Below are 18,847 nucleotides of genomic sequence, written 5' to 3'. Positions count from 1 at the left end.
CAGACTGCTTTGTATGGATGGTGTCGAGCATCTTTTTTAAAAAAGTTAGGGTACCCAATTATTTTTTTTCCCAGTGGGGCAATTTAGCGTGGCCAATCCACCTAACCTGCACATCTTTGAGGTGTGGGGGTGAAACCGATGCAGACATGGGGAGAATGTGCAAACTCCACACGGACAGTGACCCAGGGCTGGGTTCGAACCAGGGTCCTCAGCGCCGCAGTCCCAGTGATAACCACTGCGCCACATGCAGCCCCTGTGTCGAACTTCTTGAATGTTGTTGGATCTGCACTCATCCAGGCAAGTGGAGAGTATTCCATCACACTCCTGACTTGTGTCTTGTTGATGGTGAACAGCCTTTGGGGGCTCAGGAGGTGCAGAGTTCCCAGACTCTGACCTGTTCTTGTGACCACAGTATTTATATGGCTAGTCTAGATCAGCGTCTGATCGATGGTAACCCCCAGGATGTTGACAGTGGGACATTAAGTGATGGTAATCCCATTGAATGTCAAAGGCCGATGATTAGATCCTCTCTTGTAGGAGATGGCCATTGCCTGGCACTTGTGTGGTGTGAATGTAACTTGCCACTCTCAGTCCAAGCCTGGATACTGTCCAGGTCTTGCTGCATTTGGACATGGACTGCTTCAAGATCTGAGGATTTGTGAATGGTGCTCCTCAATGTGCAGTCATCCACAAATATCCCCACTTCTGAACTTACGGGCCTAAATATTTTGTATGTCAGGCTTCGACTCCCACCACCTGGAGAGTTGGAGAGGAGCACATCCTCGCCAACTCCAACAGGCCTGCTGCCATTTTACGCTCTAATGCACGTTGATTGGCAGCAGGTGGGACTTCCAGGTGGAAGTCCCGCCTTGGAGAGCTTCCAGCCAATCCGGTTGGCCGACAGCTTTTCAGCTCATTCAGACACAGCACTGCAGAGGCCGGAAGAGGCACTGCAGCAATGTGCCTGCGACTAAGTGTCGGGACATGGAGGGGCCCCGGTGAGGGGTGTAAACTCTTGAGGATGTCGTGAGGAGGATATTTGGGTTAACGGAGGATAGGCCGGGCGGGGGAAAGTCCAGAAGTGTCTGGTCATTGAGGGGAGCTTGCCCCCGGAGGGAGCCTTCCGATGGGGGCGCATTCCCCTCCCATCATCCCACCTGAGATCAAGCATGGTAAATTTTTCTGTTTCGAGCCTTAGCTATTCGGTGCCTGCCAGCCTAAAAATTGTTTCTTGGTGGGAAAAGATTCTTAAGTCGCCGTTAAGTGCCACTCAAGGGGAATAGTTGGGCAAGAGCGGGTTTCCTGTCCGGGGTCCTGCCCATTCCACCATAAAATCACTTCAGGGTCGGGGCGGGGTAGTTGCAATATCAGGCTCCTCCCCCCCCTCAAAACCCACCAGAGGGGGCATAACATTCAAGCCATGATGGATGAAAGGTCATTGATGAAGCAGCTGAAGATGGTTGGGCCTAGGACACTACCTTGTGAAACCCCTGTTAGTGATGTCCCGGGACTGAGATGATCTCTCCAACAAACACGACCATGTTCCTTTGTGCCGGGTATGACTCCAACCAGTGGACAGTTTTCCCATTGACTCCAGTTTTGCTCAGGCTCCTTGATACCACACTCAGTCAAATGCTGCCCTGATCGTTGGGGCAGCACGGTAGGACAGTGGTTATCACAGTTGCTTCACAGTTCCAGGGACCCTGGTTTGATTCCCGGCTTGGGTCACTGTCTGTGCGGAGTCTGCACATTCTCCCCGTGCGTACGTGGGTTTCCTCCGGGTGCTCCGGTTTCCTCCCACAGTCCAAGAATGTGCAAGTTAGGTGGATTGGCCATGCTAAATTGCCCTTAGGTTAGATGGGGTTACTGGTTTACGGAGATGGGGTGGGGCTGGGGGCTTAAGTGGGGTGCTCATTCCAAGAGCCGGTGCAGACTCGATGGGCCGAATGGCCTCCTTCTGCACTGTAAATTCTATGATGTCAGTTTCCTCTTGTGTGCAGCTTTTTTGTCCGTGTTTGGATCGCGGCTGTAATTGGGTGAGGAGCTGAGTGACCTGGTGGAACCAAACTGAGTGTCAGCGAGCAGGTTATTGCTGAGCAAGTGCTGCTTGATAGAGCCGTCATCAACACCTTCAGAATAATTACTCATCATCGATATCAGAACAGCAAATATATTTGACAGGCCCAGATGCGGGTTAATTTTATAACCCACCTATACTCTGTCCACTGACACTTTCAATCACTTCAGTTTAATCTGTTTCAGTATTTAACACACATTCAGGAGAAATCAAGCGACACCGTCAGAGGGTTCCTTACATTTTGGATCATCGTGTTGCTCTATGTGTGGGTCTATGTATTCATGCTGTGCTCAAGTGGCAGCGCCTCGGAGAACAACTGCCTCTGCTCAGACAGTCTGTGGTTTACCTTGTGTAGAGTAAAGGGTTAACTCAAACACCAGCGGAAGGAACTATGTCAATGTCACTCGTTGAGGGGAAGCTGAATGAGTGGTATCTTAGAGAGTAACTCCAGCGATGTCCTGCCCTTACTTAACCATTATAAATAGTTAGTTTGTAAATAAATATGTTTTCAACCATTGCCTCCAACAAGGTCTCTTCCCAGCAAGAGTAAAAAGCTAACAAATTGGAAGATAAAACCACGATAATGGACCTTGGACCAGTTTTTTCGTTGTGAAAGGTCACTCTGCACAGATAAAAACTGGTCACCTGGGTTCCTTCCCTCTCATTGTCTCTGATTCCCGGTCCTCAGGACCCCCCCGGACAGGGCTGGCGTGGATGCAAGAAAACCTGAGGGACCGCGATCAATGTGGCCAGCGGGAAGCAGTTTTCCCACCGCTGCTTTTCCCTGATACTGTACCAAAGCACAACTTTACAATTTACACTGAGCCTCGGCAGCCACGGTGGTACGTGGTGCTGAGGGAAGTCTTTAGAGCCGCTCTAAATAGGGGCCGATAGACTCGTCTGTTGCAGGGCCACAAATACCGCAGAGGCTGGAAATCTGAAATAAAACCAGAAAATGCTGAAAATCCTCAACACATCTGTTTGGAGAGAAAAACAGAGGTCGTTGACCTCTCGTCAGACCTTTCAACCAAAGGTCATCAAGCTGAAAAGTTAGCTCGGGTTCCGTCTCCACAGTTGCCGCCCGGCTTGCTGCATTTTCCCGGTATCTTCTGTTCATATTTTCTCTAATTTGTGTCCGGCTTTCATCTTATCAAACCAAGAGGATTTTGTCCTGTACTGAGCCCATTGATGTGTTGGGTACTCTGCTACACAGACGAACCAACACGGTTGCGAATGGTACAACTCAGTTTTATTGCTAACATTTATTTACAGTGGTAAACTGGTTACTGAGGTTCGATCATAACCCTAGAATCTGTGGACCTATTCCTAATACTATCTTGGAGTGGCACTCACCACATGGTGGATGTCTGAGTGGCTTGCTATGAGCTCTGTGCCCTGAGCCGTCTCCTGCTGGAATGCTCAGGAAGTGTTGTGTTCCCTGTTTCGTACTGTGTATGCTCTTGCCTGTGATTGGCTGTGGTGTTGTGTGTGTGTTGATTGGTCCGTTGATCTGTCCATCAGTATGTATGTGCTATGATGTTTACCTGAATATCATGACACCCATGACCTATGAGGTTGGAACTTGAGGGAATCCAGTTATTGAGCTGTAGCTGATGCTCATTCCTGGCTCCTAGTATCAGGTCTAGTGTCAATTTTACCATGTGTGCTGACGATAGGGGCGTAGCCTCACCATCACCTCTCTCGACTCCTCCATTGTCTCGAAGTTATCAGACTGCTTGTCCGACATTCGGTACTGAATGAGCAGAAAACCTCTCCCATTAAATATTGGGAAGACTGAGGCCAGTGTGTTTCACCCACTCCTACAGACCCCACTTCCCTATCTCCCAATTTCATCCTCTTCCTGGCAACTGTCGGGAATGAACCAGACTGCTCGCAATCTTGGCATCATACCCGACCTCTTGGTGAACTTCTGACTATATTTGTGCCACCGTGAAGACGTGGCTATTTCAACCTCTGTAACATCACCCGTCTGCCTCAGTGCTGTTGAAAACCTCAACAATGTCTTCGATGCTTCTGGATTTGACTGGTTGACTTGGCTGACCTCCCACATTCTACCCCCCAAATACTTGTGGGAATCCTAATCTCTGCTGCCAGTACCATTGACCCATCTCCTCTGTGCTCGCTGGCCTACATTGGCTCCCAGTGAAGCAAAGCCTCAATTTTTAAACCATCTATTCCTTCATGGGATCTGCGTGTCGTTAGGCCAGCATTTATTGCCCATCGCCAATTGCCCTTGGGAAGGTGGTGGTGAGCTGCCTTCCTGAATCGCTGCAGTCCCTGTGGTGTAGGTACACCCACAGTGCTGTTAGGGAGGGAGTTCCAGGTTTTTGACCCAGCCACAGTGAGCAAGCAGCGATGTAGTTCCAAGTCAGGCTGGTGACTGGGCTGGAGGGGAAGTTACAGGTGTATATGTTCACCTGCGCCCGCAGCCCCTGTTTGTCGAGGCGATCGAGATTGCGGGTTTGGAAGGTGCTGTTGAAGGAGTCTTGGTGAGATTGCTGCAGTGCATCTTGTAGCACCAGCGGTGGAGGGAGTGAATGTTTAAGGTGGTGGGTGGGGTGCCAATCAAGTGGGTTGCTTTACCTTTGATGATGGGGGTTCAGCAATAGTGATGTCATTGAATGTCATGGGGTGTTATTCAGATTCCCTCTTACTGGAGATACTCATTATCTGTCACTGGTGGGCATGTCTGTTGTTCAGGTCTTGCTGGCAGGAACTGCTTCAGCATCTGTGGAATGGCGAATGTTATTGAACACTACGATCATCTGTGAGCATCTGCACTCTAACCTTATGATGGTAGGTAGGTATGGCAGCACGGTGACGCAGTGGGTAGCACTGCTGCCTCACGGCGCCGAGGTCCCAGGTTCGATCCCGGCTCTGGGTCACTGTCTCTGTGGAGTTTGCACATTCTCCCCTTGTTTGCGTGGGTTTCGCCCCCACAACCCAAAGATGTGCACGGTAGGTGGATTGGCCACGCTAACTTGCCCCTTAATTGGAAAAAATGTTTTGGGTACTCTAAATTTATATTAAAAAATAATGGTAGGTAGGCCGTTGATGAAACAGCTAAAATGGTCCTAGGACACTTCGCTGAGGAACTCCAGCAGCAATATCCTGGGGCTGAGATAACTGACCTCCAATAATAACAATTGTCTTCCTTTGTGCTCGGTATTATTCCATCCCCCTGATTCCCATAGACTTCCATTTTACCAGGTTTCCTTGATGTGACATTCAGTTAACTGCTACCTTGATGTCAAGTACAGTCACCCTCACCTCATTTGACCTCAGTCTATACAATCATAGAATCCCCACAGTGCAGAAGAAGGCCATTCGGCCCATTGAGTCTGCACTGACCCTCTGAAAGAGCACCCTACCCAGGCCCACTCCCCCTGCCCTATCCCTGCAACCCTGAAACCTAACCTACACATCTTTGGACACTGAGGGGCAATTTGGCATGGCCAATCCACCTAACCTACACATCTTTGGACACTGAGGGGCAATTTGGCATGGCCAGTCCACCTAACCTACACATCTTTGGACACTGAGGGGCAATTTGGCATGGCCAATCCACCTAAGCTGCACCACTTTGCACCAAGGCCGTATTGTGGCTGCAGCTGAGGGATCCTCATAGAACCCAAACTAGGCACTGTTTATCAGGTGTGTGAGTGCTGCTTGATAGCACCTTGCTGATGATTGAGAGCAGGCTGATAGGGAGGTAATTGGTGTTGCTCTTTTTAGCCTTAGTTTATTAGCTCTGATTACGTCACCTTTGCTCACGAGTCGCCAGGTATCTTTATGATACCGCCACGTGGTTCAAGTTCAAGTTATGATTAATAAGTCAGCACACCGCTTAGTAAGGATTAAAACAACGGTCATTTATTATATACAACAAGCAATATTCATACACTAATACTACTATCGATATAATAAACCTATCACTACTGGCCAATACTTAACTTAGGAAGAGCCCACCAGGTCAGGGAAACGAATGGCTTGTCCAATCGGATCTGGCCCACGGGATTCAAAAGGCTGCTACAGGTCGGTGGCTAGGTGTCTCTACCGGATAGCGATCGTTGGATTCACACTTACAGTGGCCGGTGGCTGGTCTTGCGAAGGTCTCGAGCAGGCGAAGAGGAGAGAGCGAGAGATCTGAACTTGGCCCCTCACTTTTATAGGGCCCAGGGGCTTCCCGCCTCCCGGGGCGGCCCTTGACCCTGAGTCCCAAGTGATTGGATTTGTCCCCAATCCCTGGGGTCGATGAGTCCAATTGCGAGGCGATTCCTCGATCGGGGGTTGGTCGCTCACCTGTCTTTGTTTCGGCCACTGCAGGCGCCGACAGGTCTGGCCCGGTATTCAATTGCTAATATGTTGCAATTGTTCCCGGGGATAGCCGATTTAACTGCAGATGTCTGGATAGATGGGCTGCTAAAAGTCCTGAATGTAACTGCAAATGTCTGGGTTGATGGGCTGTTGATAGCCCTGAGTATCGATCTGGACCAACTTCCCCAGAGCCGAATATGCAATACTGACTGCAGCTGCCTGCTTGTGTCTTGTTACCTGCTTTTCCCAGCTGCCTTTCTGGTTAGCCATTTCAAACTGGGTTTTGGCCAGATTAATCGGGACGCAGCCATTTTACGTGGCTACATTGGTCAGATCAGGTATGTCCTGCTTTCTGTGGACAGGACAAAACTGGCACATTTTCCCCATTGTTGGGTAGATGCCAGTGTGCCAGTATTGTAGCTGTGCTGGAACAGCTTGGCTCGTTCTGGAATAAATATCTTTCGTACTACAGCTGGTATGTTGTCGGGATCTTAGCCTTTGCCGTATTCAGTGCCTTCCGCCATTTCTTGATATTACACGGAGTGAATTAAATTAGCTGAAGACAGGGATCTGTGATGGTGGGGACCTCAGGAGAAGGTTGAAATGGATCATCCGCTCGACATTTATCAAATCATAGATTCCCTACAGTGCAGAAGGAAGCCATTCAGCCCATCGAGTCTGCACCGACCCTTTGAAGAGCACTCTACCCGTTTACACTCCCTCCTCCACCCCGCCCTTCCCCCGTAACCCCATAACCTAACGTACATATCCCTGGACATGAAGGGGAAATTTAGCATGGCCAATCCACCTAACCCGCACATCTGTGGACTTCTGGCTGTAAATAGTTGAAATTATAATTTGCACTGAGGTGCTGGGTTCCGCCATCAGCAGGCGATGTTTTGTGGACCTCATCCTCCATTAGTCGTACATGGTGGTCGACAATTAAACAACGGGACTGCAGAGCAGGTCTGTATAAAATGCGAGTGTGACCCCAGTTGTAGCGTTGTATCCAGTTCTGGGCACTCCACTTAGGAAGGACACGAGGAAACCAGGAGGGGCAGAGGAGGTTTGATAAAATGATTTTCGGGATGTGGCATTACCATTACGCCAGCAGATTGCTAAAGAAATTTGGCATGTCTGCATCGATTCTCACAAACTTTTAAAGATGTGCGATAGAGAGCATCCTATCCGGCTGCATCACAGCCTGGTATGGCAACTGCTCGGTCCAAGATCGCAAGAAGCTGCAGACTGTGGTGAACTCAGCCCAACTCATCACACAAACGTGCCGCCCCCACATTGATTCTGTATACACTTCTCACTGCCTCAGGAAGGCAGACAGCATTATCAGACACCCCTCCCACCCAGGCATTGCCTTCTTCCAGATCCTTCCATCAGGCAGAAGGTACAGAAGTCTGAAGACTCGCACATCCTGACACAGGAACAGCTTCTTCCCCACAGCTACAAGACTCCTCAACGACTCCCCCTCGGACTGATCTGTTCCCTGTAAGAACACTATTCACGACACCCAATGCTGCTCTTGCTCATGTATTTGCTTTGTTTGGCCCCTTGTTCCGCACTGTAACCAATCACTGTTTGTTGATGTACCATTTGTCAATGTTCTCTGTTGATTATTCTTGTGTCTACTATGTACGTACTGTGTACGTTCCTCGGCCGCAGAAAAATACTTTTCACTGTACTTCGGTACATGTGACAATAAATCAAATCAAATCAGATTGGAAGCGCTATGTTGCTGTCCTTCGAGCAGAAAGGGCTAAGAGTAGATTTGGTAGAGGTGTTTAATATCACTCAAGGGTTTGGATAGAGTCGACAATTTGTTTCCAATGTCTGAAAGGTGACTGACTATCTGACAGGGATTTGAGGTGATTCAGTAGCAGTGACAATGAGCGGTTGGGATTCGGAATGCACTGCCTGATGTGGCGGCAGATTCAATGGTAGTTTCCAAAGGGAATTGAACAAACACCTGAAGGGAAAACAATTGCAGGAGTATCGGGAAAGAATGGGAGAGTGGGACGAACTGGATTTCTCCTCAAATTGTCGGCGCAGACTTGATGGGCTGAATGGCCTCCTCCTGTACTATTCTGTGGTTCTGTGAAATATATTTAAGTATATACATCACAGAGAAAATGAAAGCAGTTTGTTCTGACTCCAGGTGCTTGTGAGGAGAGTAAGCAACCAAAACACATCCGTTTTTCAAAACCAGAAAGTTTTGGGGAAAGTTCATAGGTTATCATAGAATCATAGAATTTACAGTGCAAAAGGAGGCCATTCCGCCCATCGAGTCTGCACCGGCCCTTGGAAAGAGCACCCTACTTAAATCCACGCTTCCACCCTATCTCCATAACCGCTCCTAACTTTTTGGACACTAAGGGACAATTTAGCCTGGCCAACCCACCTAACCTGCACATCTTTGGACTGTGGGAGGAAACCGGAGCACCCGGAGGAAACCCACGCACACACGGGGAGAAAGTGCAAATTCCACACAGTCACCCGAGACCGGAATTGAACCTGGGTCCCGAGGACTGTGAGGCAGCAGCGGTAACCACTAAAGAACTGTTCTCATTGCGGGGAGGGAGGATCAATCCAAACCAAAAAAACTGATTGGGATAGTTTTAACATCCGGTCAGCCGTCAACAGAACCTGTGATGATCCATAATGATCTGTAATTGCAATGTGGCCTCATTTTGTCTTTCTCTCTCTCCAGTATGTGTTCGATTACCATGATGGCGATGTGTTTGGCTGTGTTGCGGACATTGGTTGGATCACTGGTCACAGCTATGTTGTGTATGGGCCTCTGTGCAATGGAGGAACCACAGTGCTGTTTGAGAGTACACCTGTCTACCCGAACCCAGGTAATGATTCTAGAGCTCAGTCATGTCTAAACATCTCAAAGTGCTCAGCTCCTTCCATCTCTTCTTTCAAGGATATGTTATTGGACTATTTAGCCAAATATTTGTGGGTTAGGTGGATTGCCCATGCTAAATTGCCCCTTAGGGTCCAACAATGTGTAGGTTAGGTGGGGTTACGGGGATAGGGAGGGTGAGTGGGGCGAGATAGGGTGCTCTTTCAGAGGGTAGTGCAGACTCATTGGGCCGAATAGCCTAACTGGTTCCGTAATGTCCTTTGAGGAAAGGAAATCTGCTGTTTCTTACCCAGTTTAGCCTGTACGTATCTCCCGTCCTGCGACAGCGTGGTTTACGCTTAATGACTTGCTGTAGTGGCTAATGTCCCTCAGCTAAATCAAAATGCAGCAGTTGTTGCCGAGGATGATATCCCACCATCACCTTCTCTGGGGCATGAGGGGTGGGCAACAAGTGTCAGCCTTACTGGCGATGCCCACACAACGCCCAAGAATGATTTTTCATATAAAGCATCTGTGTGAAAAGTGACTGGACAACTTGTGAGCCAAACATGTGCACATGCCCTCCCTCAGCTTGCTGCACTGCTCCAGCTGGTTTAGCTCAGTGGGCTAAACCGCTGGTTTGTGAGGCAGAACAAGGCCAGCAACACAGGTTCAATTCCCGTACCAGCTGAGAATTCTGCATTATCCCTCTGTGTACCCGAACAGGAGCTGGAGTGTGGCGACTAGGGGCTTTTCACAGTAACCTCATTGCAGTGTTAATGTAAGCCTACTTGTGGCAATAAAGATTATTTATTATTATTATGATCATGCACACGCAAGCTCTCTCCCAGCTCCCGAGTCAATCTGAGGTCACCTGACTCCAACATTCACTTATATACTCAAGAGACCCCTAGTGGTCAGTGGGTGAATTACGGCACAACCATGACATCACTGCACCCCTACACATCCCCGTCTCGCAGGTTGGGCCACACCTACCCATCCCCCTCCCCTATTCTTGAGGATTCAGTGAACTGTCTCTTATTTTATTCAACCAGAATCAGTTACCCTTCCAGTTGCCTGGGCTCTAAACATTGAAGTACCCCATCACAGTGGAATCTGCAGTTGCAGGATAAATAGTTTGTGCTCAGAAAGTGCGAGGTTTTAGTAATAATATACCAGCAGCCAAGTGAGGAAATGGAGGCCGCAAGGGGAGATTTGATGGGCCGAAAGGCCTTTCTCACCCCCCTATCTTTTCTCACCGACTCAATATTCACACCAGCCGATGTTTCAGGGCGAGCCCAGTCTGGGCCTTGGCGTATATCTTCGGGGATTGAGAAATTGGTTAAGAATAGAACTGGTAGGGCAGCACGGTGGCTCAGTGGTTAGCACTGGGACTGCGGCACTGAGGATCCGGGTTCGAATCCCGGCCCTGGATCACTGTCCGTGTGGAGTTTGCACATTCTCCCCGTGTCTGCGTGGGTTTCACCCCTACAACCCAAAGATGTGCAGGTTAAATGGATTGGCTATGCTAAATTGCCCCTTAATTTATTAAAAAAATGAATAGAACTGGTGGCTTCAGGTAACTGATTACAGATGTAGAGATGATACGTGACTGTGTGAAGTCTCCATTGAAATACTTCCATAGCGAAAGATCAAAAAGGATTTGCTTTTCCCTTAAAGGAATACTGGAGTGCTGGTGGGGGAGGGGCGATGGGGTGATATTGCTGAACTTGTGAGAGCAGCAGGGGGCCGGCTGACAAAATCCTTTGTCGCTGGAGAATGGGGGTGGGGGGAGGGGTGGGGAGGCCCATGGATGAAGGAAGCCTCCATACTTTCCTCTTCTCTGGAAAGCTTTAATGAAGCTTCAGATTATTTGGAGGGAACAGGATTCAGAGCAGAACGAGGAAAAATTAACCCAAGTTTCAGATGCGAGTAAGGACGGTGCATCTATTTTTCAGTGACGATGGGGAGTGGGGAAGAAAGTGGAGGGACATCATGCAACCTGTTAAGATGTTTAAATGTAGGAATTGATTCTGTGTCAAATTGGAGAGTCTGGTCATAGAGTGAAGAGTCCTTCCTCTGAGGAAGGGGCGTAAGGAAGAATACGTTTATGTTTCAAGCATTACCTCTTTTTCCAGAACAAAGAAACAAAGGCCTGAATTTTATTTAATTTTTAACCCCAGGGAGGGTTTTTAGGCGGGGCGGAACGAGGTGGGAAATTGAAGGGACAGGATTCCCATCCTGCCCAGCCTGACCTCACAATGAGTTTACACTGGGGCAGGCAAGGCCTCAGATGGGGAGCTGCCACCCTTGTCCCAATTGAGGATCATAAGTGGCCAATTATTGGCCACTGCAGGGCTGTTTCCCAGCCTCAATCTTCAGGGTGGTGGGCAGATTGAAGCCCTGTGGGGAAGGCTGGAAATAATTCAGATTATTTTCCTGCTACGACAGTGTCATGATATCCACATCAGCATATCATGGTGCAATCACACACACACTGATGGACAGGTAGTTGGACCAACCAACACACACACAACATCGCAGCCAATCACCAGTGAGAGCACACGCACTATAAAACAGGGAACACCACAGTTCCCGCTCATTCTACCAGGAGATAGCTCAGAGCACAGAGCTCACAGCGTGCCACTCAGACATATACCATGTGCTGAGTGCCTCACTAAGATAGTGATGGGGCTGGGTCCACAGGTTAGCTGGTGAAGCACGAACCTAAGCCAGCAGTTAGTAGTTGTCATTGTTTAAGACAATAAAACAGAGTTGTACCATCTTCAGCCGTGTTGGATCATTTGAGCATCGGAACACCCAACACGACAGACAGGATGTGGCGGGGGGTGAGCATGGGGATACCTCCATCAGAAGCCCTCTTATAACCAGGAATTCCCTCCTCCCCCACACACCATATAATACCCAGTGGCCTCTGGACCTCCCTCCCATCCCGCTCCCTCCCCTGGGATTCCGATCACTCCCACCTCATCCAATCAGATTGATTGGCATCTCCCTGAGGCAGGACTTCCTCACAAATTGAAAACTAGTCTCAGCAATGGTGGAAATACAGATCGCTGGTTGTAAAAGCCTGTCTGGTTCACTAATGTCCTTTAGGAAAGGAAATCTGTCGTCCTTACCCGGTCTGGCCTACATGTGACTCCAGACCCACAGCAATGTGGTTCACTCTTTACTGCCCTCTGCAATGGTCGAGCAAACCCCTCAGTTCAGGGGCACTTAGGGATGGGTAACAAATGCTGGCTCAGCCCAGCGATGCCCACATCTCATGAAAGAATTTAATAAAGGTCTCCGGTTTCTTTTGAAGAGTGGGAGACAGCATGTGAAGAAAAAGAGCTATTAACAATATCAGTTAGTGGGGGAGGGGGACTGGGGGGCTGTGTATGTACGCTATGTTGGCTGGGTGTGGTTGTTGGTTGGGTTACTTTGTTGTTTTTCCTCTTGAAATTGTTGTTAAAAATTTATAAATGCCTTAATAAAATGTTTTTTTTCATATCAGCTAACATGGGAGCCGGAAAGGGCAATTTGTTGGCCAGCAGGTTAATGGGGGTAGGTAAAGGAAGCATTAGGTGGGTTTCATGGACAATGTGAGAGTCATGAGATAGGAGAGAAAGTCGAGAGTGATATGGATTCAAAATGCAAAACTGGAAGTTGGGGGGCGCTGCTTTGCTGGAGTTGGTCTTCAGAGGAAGCTTGGACCTGTGGGCTAGGAGCGATGTGACAGAGGCAACTGATCGGATGGCCTTGATCTTAGTGATAGAGCGTTGCCACCGAGTGAGGGGCGATCCATGAGCTCCTTGCACTTTTTGGTGACAGGGGAGGAGTCAGGAGTGAAAAGAACTGGGGGATTATCTTTGTGCCTCAGCATGATCCTGGATTCGTGATCTGTTGTAGCAGACAGGAGTCGGACCTTGATAGCGATGTGATCCAGCCAATTCTGGACATAAATGGCTAAACCAGTCGTCCGCCAGTTCAAGCCTGCTTCTCTTGGACTTATGGGAGTGGAGGTAATGGGGGTGGGGGGCGCGGATTGGTCAGTGTGAGAAAGAGCAATGCTTTAGTGGGGGCGAAGAGAATGAGGGTAAGGATACGTCTAACAAATCAGTAGCTGCAGATGTAATGTGGATCGGAGGGCCAGAGGTGGATCAATTCCCTTAATATCCCAAAAAACAAATTGATACCAGGTGCACAAGAGCTGTGTCCCAGTATTCATGGGGGCTGACTGTTAGATGGGCTTTGCTCCCCCACGGACCATGGTGACAATATTCTTGGCTCACTGTCCTCCTGTTGGAGCAGACCTTTTATGTTTCAGCGGACGATTCCCGCTGTAGCTTCTACTTTGAAGAAAAATCCCAGCTCCGCAAGTTTCAGGAAGTTAAATCCATTTTTTGCTGGGTGTGGGGATGTGGAAAGAAGTTGGAAGAACATCATCCAATCGGGTGAAACAGTACAAATGTAGAGAGTGATTCTGAAATTCGAGAGCGTTATCGCAAAGTGAGTAATCAGACCTTAAAAAGGGGACAGAACTGGCGGCAGAGTAGTTTGTGTTTCAATCAATATCTGTTTTTAACGGGACAAAATACAGCTGCTCTGAGCCCGGCCGAGAACCATAAGATTGTGTACATTGTGGTAATCGATTAACCAAATGATAAACTTGTTTGTTGACTTTTATCTCTGTACCTTTCTGGTGTTGAGGAATGATCACCGTGATATTAGTCTGGTATCATTCTGATTTCAGCACAAATTAATACCTCAGTTAAAATAACACAGGAATGTCAGGTGTAGCATTGCTGCCTCACTTCGCCGAGGTCCCAGGTTCGATCGCGGCTCTCGGTCACTGTCCGTGTGGAGTTTGCACATTCTCCCCGTGTCTGCGTGGGTTTCGCCCCCACAACCCAAAGATGTGCAGGTTAGGTGGATTGGCCACGCTAAATTGCCCTTTAATGGGGAAAAATGAATTGGCTACAATAAATTTATTTTAAAAAAAGGAATGTCAGGTGAATGTGCTCCGGGCGGGGGGGGGGATTTGTCAGCTGACAGCTAAGCATTGGTCACGAGATTGATAACATAATAGTGTAGATTGTCCAAAAACAGCTCTTTATTAGAAACTGTGGTAGAAGTTTATAATCTGCATCACATTGTGACTGCTCACATCACGGAGTCATAGAGAGAGAGAGTCGTAGAATTTACACTGCAAAAGGAGGCCATTCGGCCCATCGAGGATATTAGCTCTGACAATGTGGAGTCTGTATGGGTGGAGTTGAGAAATACCAAGGGGCAAAAAACATTCAAAGAGAAAATGCTGGAAAATCTCAGCAGGTCTGGCAGGGAGAGAAAAGAGCTGACATCCCGAGTCCAGGTGGTCCCCCGCCAAAGCCCAAAGAGCTTTGACAAAGGGTCACCCAGACCCAAAACGTCATCTCTCCCCCCCCCCCCCCCCCCACAGATGCTGCCAGACCCGCCGAGACCCCCATCTTCACCTGGAGTTCAGTTCCTTGATTGTCAAAGTGTATTCCAGATTTAACCACTAACTAATGGAAACCATGACTTGCTCGTTCACCTTGTCCAGAACAGTAGAGCCAAAGGACACGGCCTGGTCTTAAAGAGGCGGTTTTGTGGTGGGAGAGGATGTCGGGATTGGTGGGAATTCCAAACGAATTGGCTGGAAGTACTACCGGTGTCCAGTGTAGCCTAAACCACCCAGTAGGAAAGTGGCGCGATCAGACACAAGGCTGGGTTTTACCCCACTTGATTTTAATCTCCGTTGAAGTTAGTGGAATGTAATGTTGGCCGGGTTTGCAATCGGCATGCCACCGATCCCACAGGTTTCCCACCCAACGTGTTTCGTCAAAATTACCCCCAATATTTCAGTGAACGAGTGCACAATCTATGAGAACAGGCTCCCGAGGGAGACAGTGGATGTAGGTAGCAGTGATTAATCCAAATTCAATAGATTGCTTTCAGGAGAATATTTAGCATATGATTAATCTGAGACATGACACGTGGTAATTATAATATTGTTTGGGAGAAAAAAGGCTTTAGTTCCCAAACATGTCCACCAGTGAGCCTCATGTCTGACTCGAATTGAGAGAGATTGATTGCTACGATTAGTCAACAACTCTCATTGTGGGGCGGGGTCTCTGCACTTAGCCTCAACGTTTTCTGGCTTCTCTACATCCAATGGTAATGTGCATTTACATAGTGCCTCCAATGCAGAAAAGTGTTCCCAAAGTCCATCATAAAGTAGAAAATAGGGGAAATGTCTATCCTGTGAACTGGAAAGTCAAGTGATGAAGCTGGAATAGGATTTGGCTGTGATCCTCCTGTGGTTGAATAGCCTGAAGGTACTCACTATATGATGGATGGTTCTTATGCCCTATGCTTAGGCCGTTACTGGGAGACAGTTGAAAGGTTAAAGATCAACCAGTTCTATGGGGCGCCCACGGCGATCCGACTCTTGCTGAAGTACGGAGATTCATGGGTAAAATCGCACGATCGGTCCTCGCTGAAAACACTGGGCACAGGTCAGTATGTAAGTGCGGTGCACGGCACAACTGCGTGCCCATTGAAGGCTGCACTGGGAAATGTTTTTTAAAAAAAATACATTTATTAAAGTTTTTTAACACAATTTTTCTCCCTTACAAACAATAACCCCCCCGGTAACAAAAAAAAAACGAGAAATTACGCAGAGCAAGATATATACATGGCAAAATGATATATTTACACAGCTTTGTACACTGGCCCTCACCCGTACGTGCCAGTTTCCCCAACCCTTCATGTTATCTCTTCCTCATCCACCCTCCCAGGCAGTCCCCCCTCTCCCCGCACCCCCCCCCCCCTCCCGCCCTCCCAGGACGTCCCCCCCCGCCCCCCAAGGTTGCTGCTGCTGCTGACCGACCTTCCTCTCACGCTCCGCGAGATAGTCTAGGAACGGTTGCCACCGCCTGTAAAACCCCTGCGCAGACCCTCTCAAGGCGAACTTAATCCTCTCCAACTTTATGAACCCAGCCATATCATTTATCCAGTCTGGGGGGCTTCGCCTCCTTCCACATTAGCAAGATCCTTCGCCGGGCTACTAGGGACGCAAAGGCCAGAATGCCGGCCTCTTTCGCCTCCTGCACTCCCGGTTCGTCCACTACTCCAAATATTGCTAGCCCCCAGCTTGGCTTGACCCGGACTTTCACCACCTGAGATATTGCTCCCGCCACTCCTCTCCAGAACCCCTCCAGTGCTGGGCATGACCAAAACATATGGACACGAGCACCTTCCACATCTGTCCTCTACCCCAAAGAACCTACTCAACCTCGCTCCTGTCAAGTGCGCTCTGTAGATCACCTTAAATTGTATCAGGCTGAGCCTGGCACACGAGGAGGAGGAATTAACCCTACCTAGGGCATCAGCCCACAGACCTTCCTCGATCTCCTCCCCCAGCTCCTCCTCCCATTTACCCTTCACTCTTCTACCAGCGCTTCCCCCTCTTCTTTCAACTCCTGGTGTATTTCCGACACCTTGCCCTCCCCGACCCATACACCCGAGATCACCCTATCTTGAACTTCTTGTGCCGGGAGCAACGGGAATTCCCTCACCTGTCGCCTCACAAAAGCCCTCACCTGCATATATCTAAAGGCATTTCCCGGGGGTAACTCGAAATTCTCCTGCAGTGCCCCGAGGCTCGCAAACGTCCCGTCGATGAACAGGTCCCCCATTCTTCCAATCCCCGCCCGATGCCAGCTCTGGAACCCCCCGTCCATCTTCCCCGGGACAAACCGGTGGTTACCCCCGATCGGGGACCACACCGATGCTCCCATTGCACCCCGGTGCCGTCTGCACTGGCCCCAGATCCTTAGCGTTGCGGCCACCACCGGTCTCGTGGTATACTTTGTCGGCGAGAGCGGCAGCGGTGCCGTCACCAACGCCCCCAGGCTCGTTCCTTTACAGGACGCCATCTCCATCCTCTTCCATGCCGCCCCCTCTCCCTCCATAACCCACTTGCGGATCATCGCCACATTTGCTGCCCAGTAGTAGCTCCCCAGGTTTGGCAGCGCCAACCCTCCTCGGTCCCTACTGCGTTCCAGGAACCCTCTCCTTACTCTCGGGGTCTTATTCGCCCACACAAACCCCATAATACTCCTGCCTACTCTCTTAAAAAAGGCCTTAGTGATCGCGATGGGAAGGCACTGAAACACAAACAGAAACCTCGGAAGGACCACCATTTTGACCGACTGCACTCTACCCGCCAGCGAGAGCGGTAACATGTCCCATCTTTTGAAATCCTCCTCCATTTGCTCCACCAACCTCGTCAGATTCAGTTTATGTAGTGTCCCCCAACTCCTGGCTATCTGGATCCCCAGATACCGAAAGCTCCCCTCCGCCCTCCTCAGCGGTAGGTCCCCTATCCCTCTTTCTTGGTCCCCCGCCTGTAATACAAAGAGCTCACTCTTCCCTACATTGAGCTTATAGCCCGAAAACTCCCCAAACTCCCTTAGAGTCTGCATGACCTCCACCATCCCCTCCATTGGATCCGCCACGTACAGCAACAGGTCATCCGCATATAGCGACACCCGATGCTCTTCTCCCCCTCAGACCACCCCCTTCCATTTATTAGACTCCCTCAATGACATGGCCAATGGTTCGATCGCCAATGCGAACAACAGGGGGGACAGGGGGCACCCCTGCCTTGTCCCTCGGTACAGTCGAAAGTACTCCGACTTCCGCCGGTTCGTCACTACACTTGCCATCGGGGCTCTGTAAAGGAGCTTAACCCAATTGATAAACCCTACCCTGAACCCAAACCTGCACAGCACCTCCCAGAGGTACTCCCACTCTACTCGGTCAAAGGCCTTCTCCGCGTCCATAGCTGCCACTATCTCCGCCTCTCCCTCCTCCGATGGCATCATTATCAAGTTTAAGAGCCGCCGCACATTGGTGTTTAGTTGCCTGCCCTTTACAAATCCCGTCTGGTCCTCGTGGATTACTCCCGGGACACAGTCCTCGATCCTTGTGGCCAGCACGTTTGCCAGCAACTTTGCATCCACATTGAGGAGCGAGATCGGCCTGTACGATCCACATTGCAGTGGGTCCTTATCCCACTTTAGGATCAAAGAAATTGTCGCTTCCGACATTGTCGGGGGCAGGGTCCCCTCCTCTCTTGCCTCATTAAAGGTCCTCACCAGTAGCGGGGCCAACAGGTCTGCGTACTTCCTGTAGAGCTCCACCGGGAATCCGTCCGGTCCCAGGGCCTTCCCCGCCTGCATGCTCCCCAAACCCTTGCTCAGCTCCTCCAACCCAATTGGTGCCCCCAAACCAGCCACCTCTTGCTCCTCCACCCTCGGGAATCTCAGCTGACCTAGGAATCGTCTCATCCCCTCTTCCCCCGCTGGGGGCTGGGATCTGTACAGCTCTTCATAAAAGGCCTTGAATACCTCGTTTATTTTCGTCGCACTCCGAACCGTGGCTCCCCTTCCATCTTTGACTCCCCCTATTTCCCTCGCTGCCATCCTCTTACGGAGCTGGTGTGCCAGCATCCAACTAGCCTTTTCCCCATACTCGTAGGT

General features: G+C 49.6%; 1 protein-coding gene across 1 annotated transcript in view; it reads left to right on the top strand.

Moving 5' to 3' along the window:
* LOC140404763 (acetyl-coenzyme A synthetase 2-like, mitochondrial) overlaps positions 1-18,847 on the top strand; it is a 73,866-nt gene that overhangs the window by 36,267 nt on the left and 18,752 nt on the right. The window contains exons 6-7 of the mRNA XM_072493483.1: positions 9,138-9,285; positions 15,680-15,817. Coding sequence (XP_072349584.1) covers positions 9,138-9,285; positions 15,680-15,817 — 286 coding nt within the window. The remainder of the gene's footprint in view (positions 1-9,137; positions 9,286-15,679; positions 15,818-18,847) is intronic.

Source organism: Scyliorhinus torazame, chromosome 2 (genome assembly GCF_047496885.1).
Source record: "Scyliorhinus torazame isolate Kashiwa2021f chromosome 2, sScyTor2.1, whole genome shotgun sequence".
Lineage (NCBI taxonomy): Eukaryota > Metazoa > Chordata > Chondrichthyes > Carcharhiniformes > Scyliorhinidae > Scyliorhinus > Scyliorhinus torazame.
The sequence above is the reverse complement of the archived record's forward strand: the minus strand, read 5'-3'. Positions and strand labels throughout refer to the sequence as shown.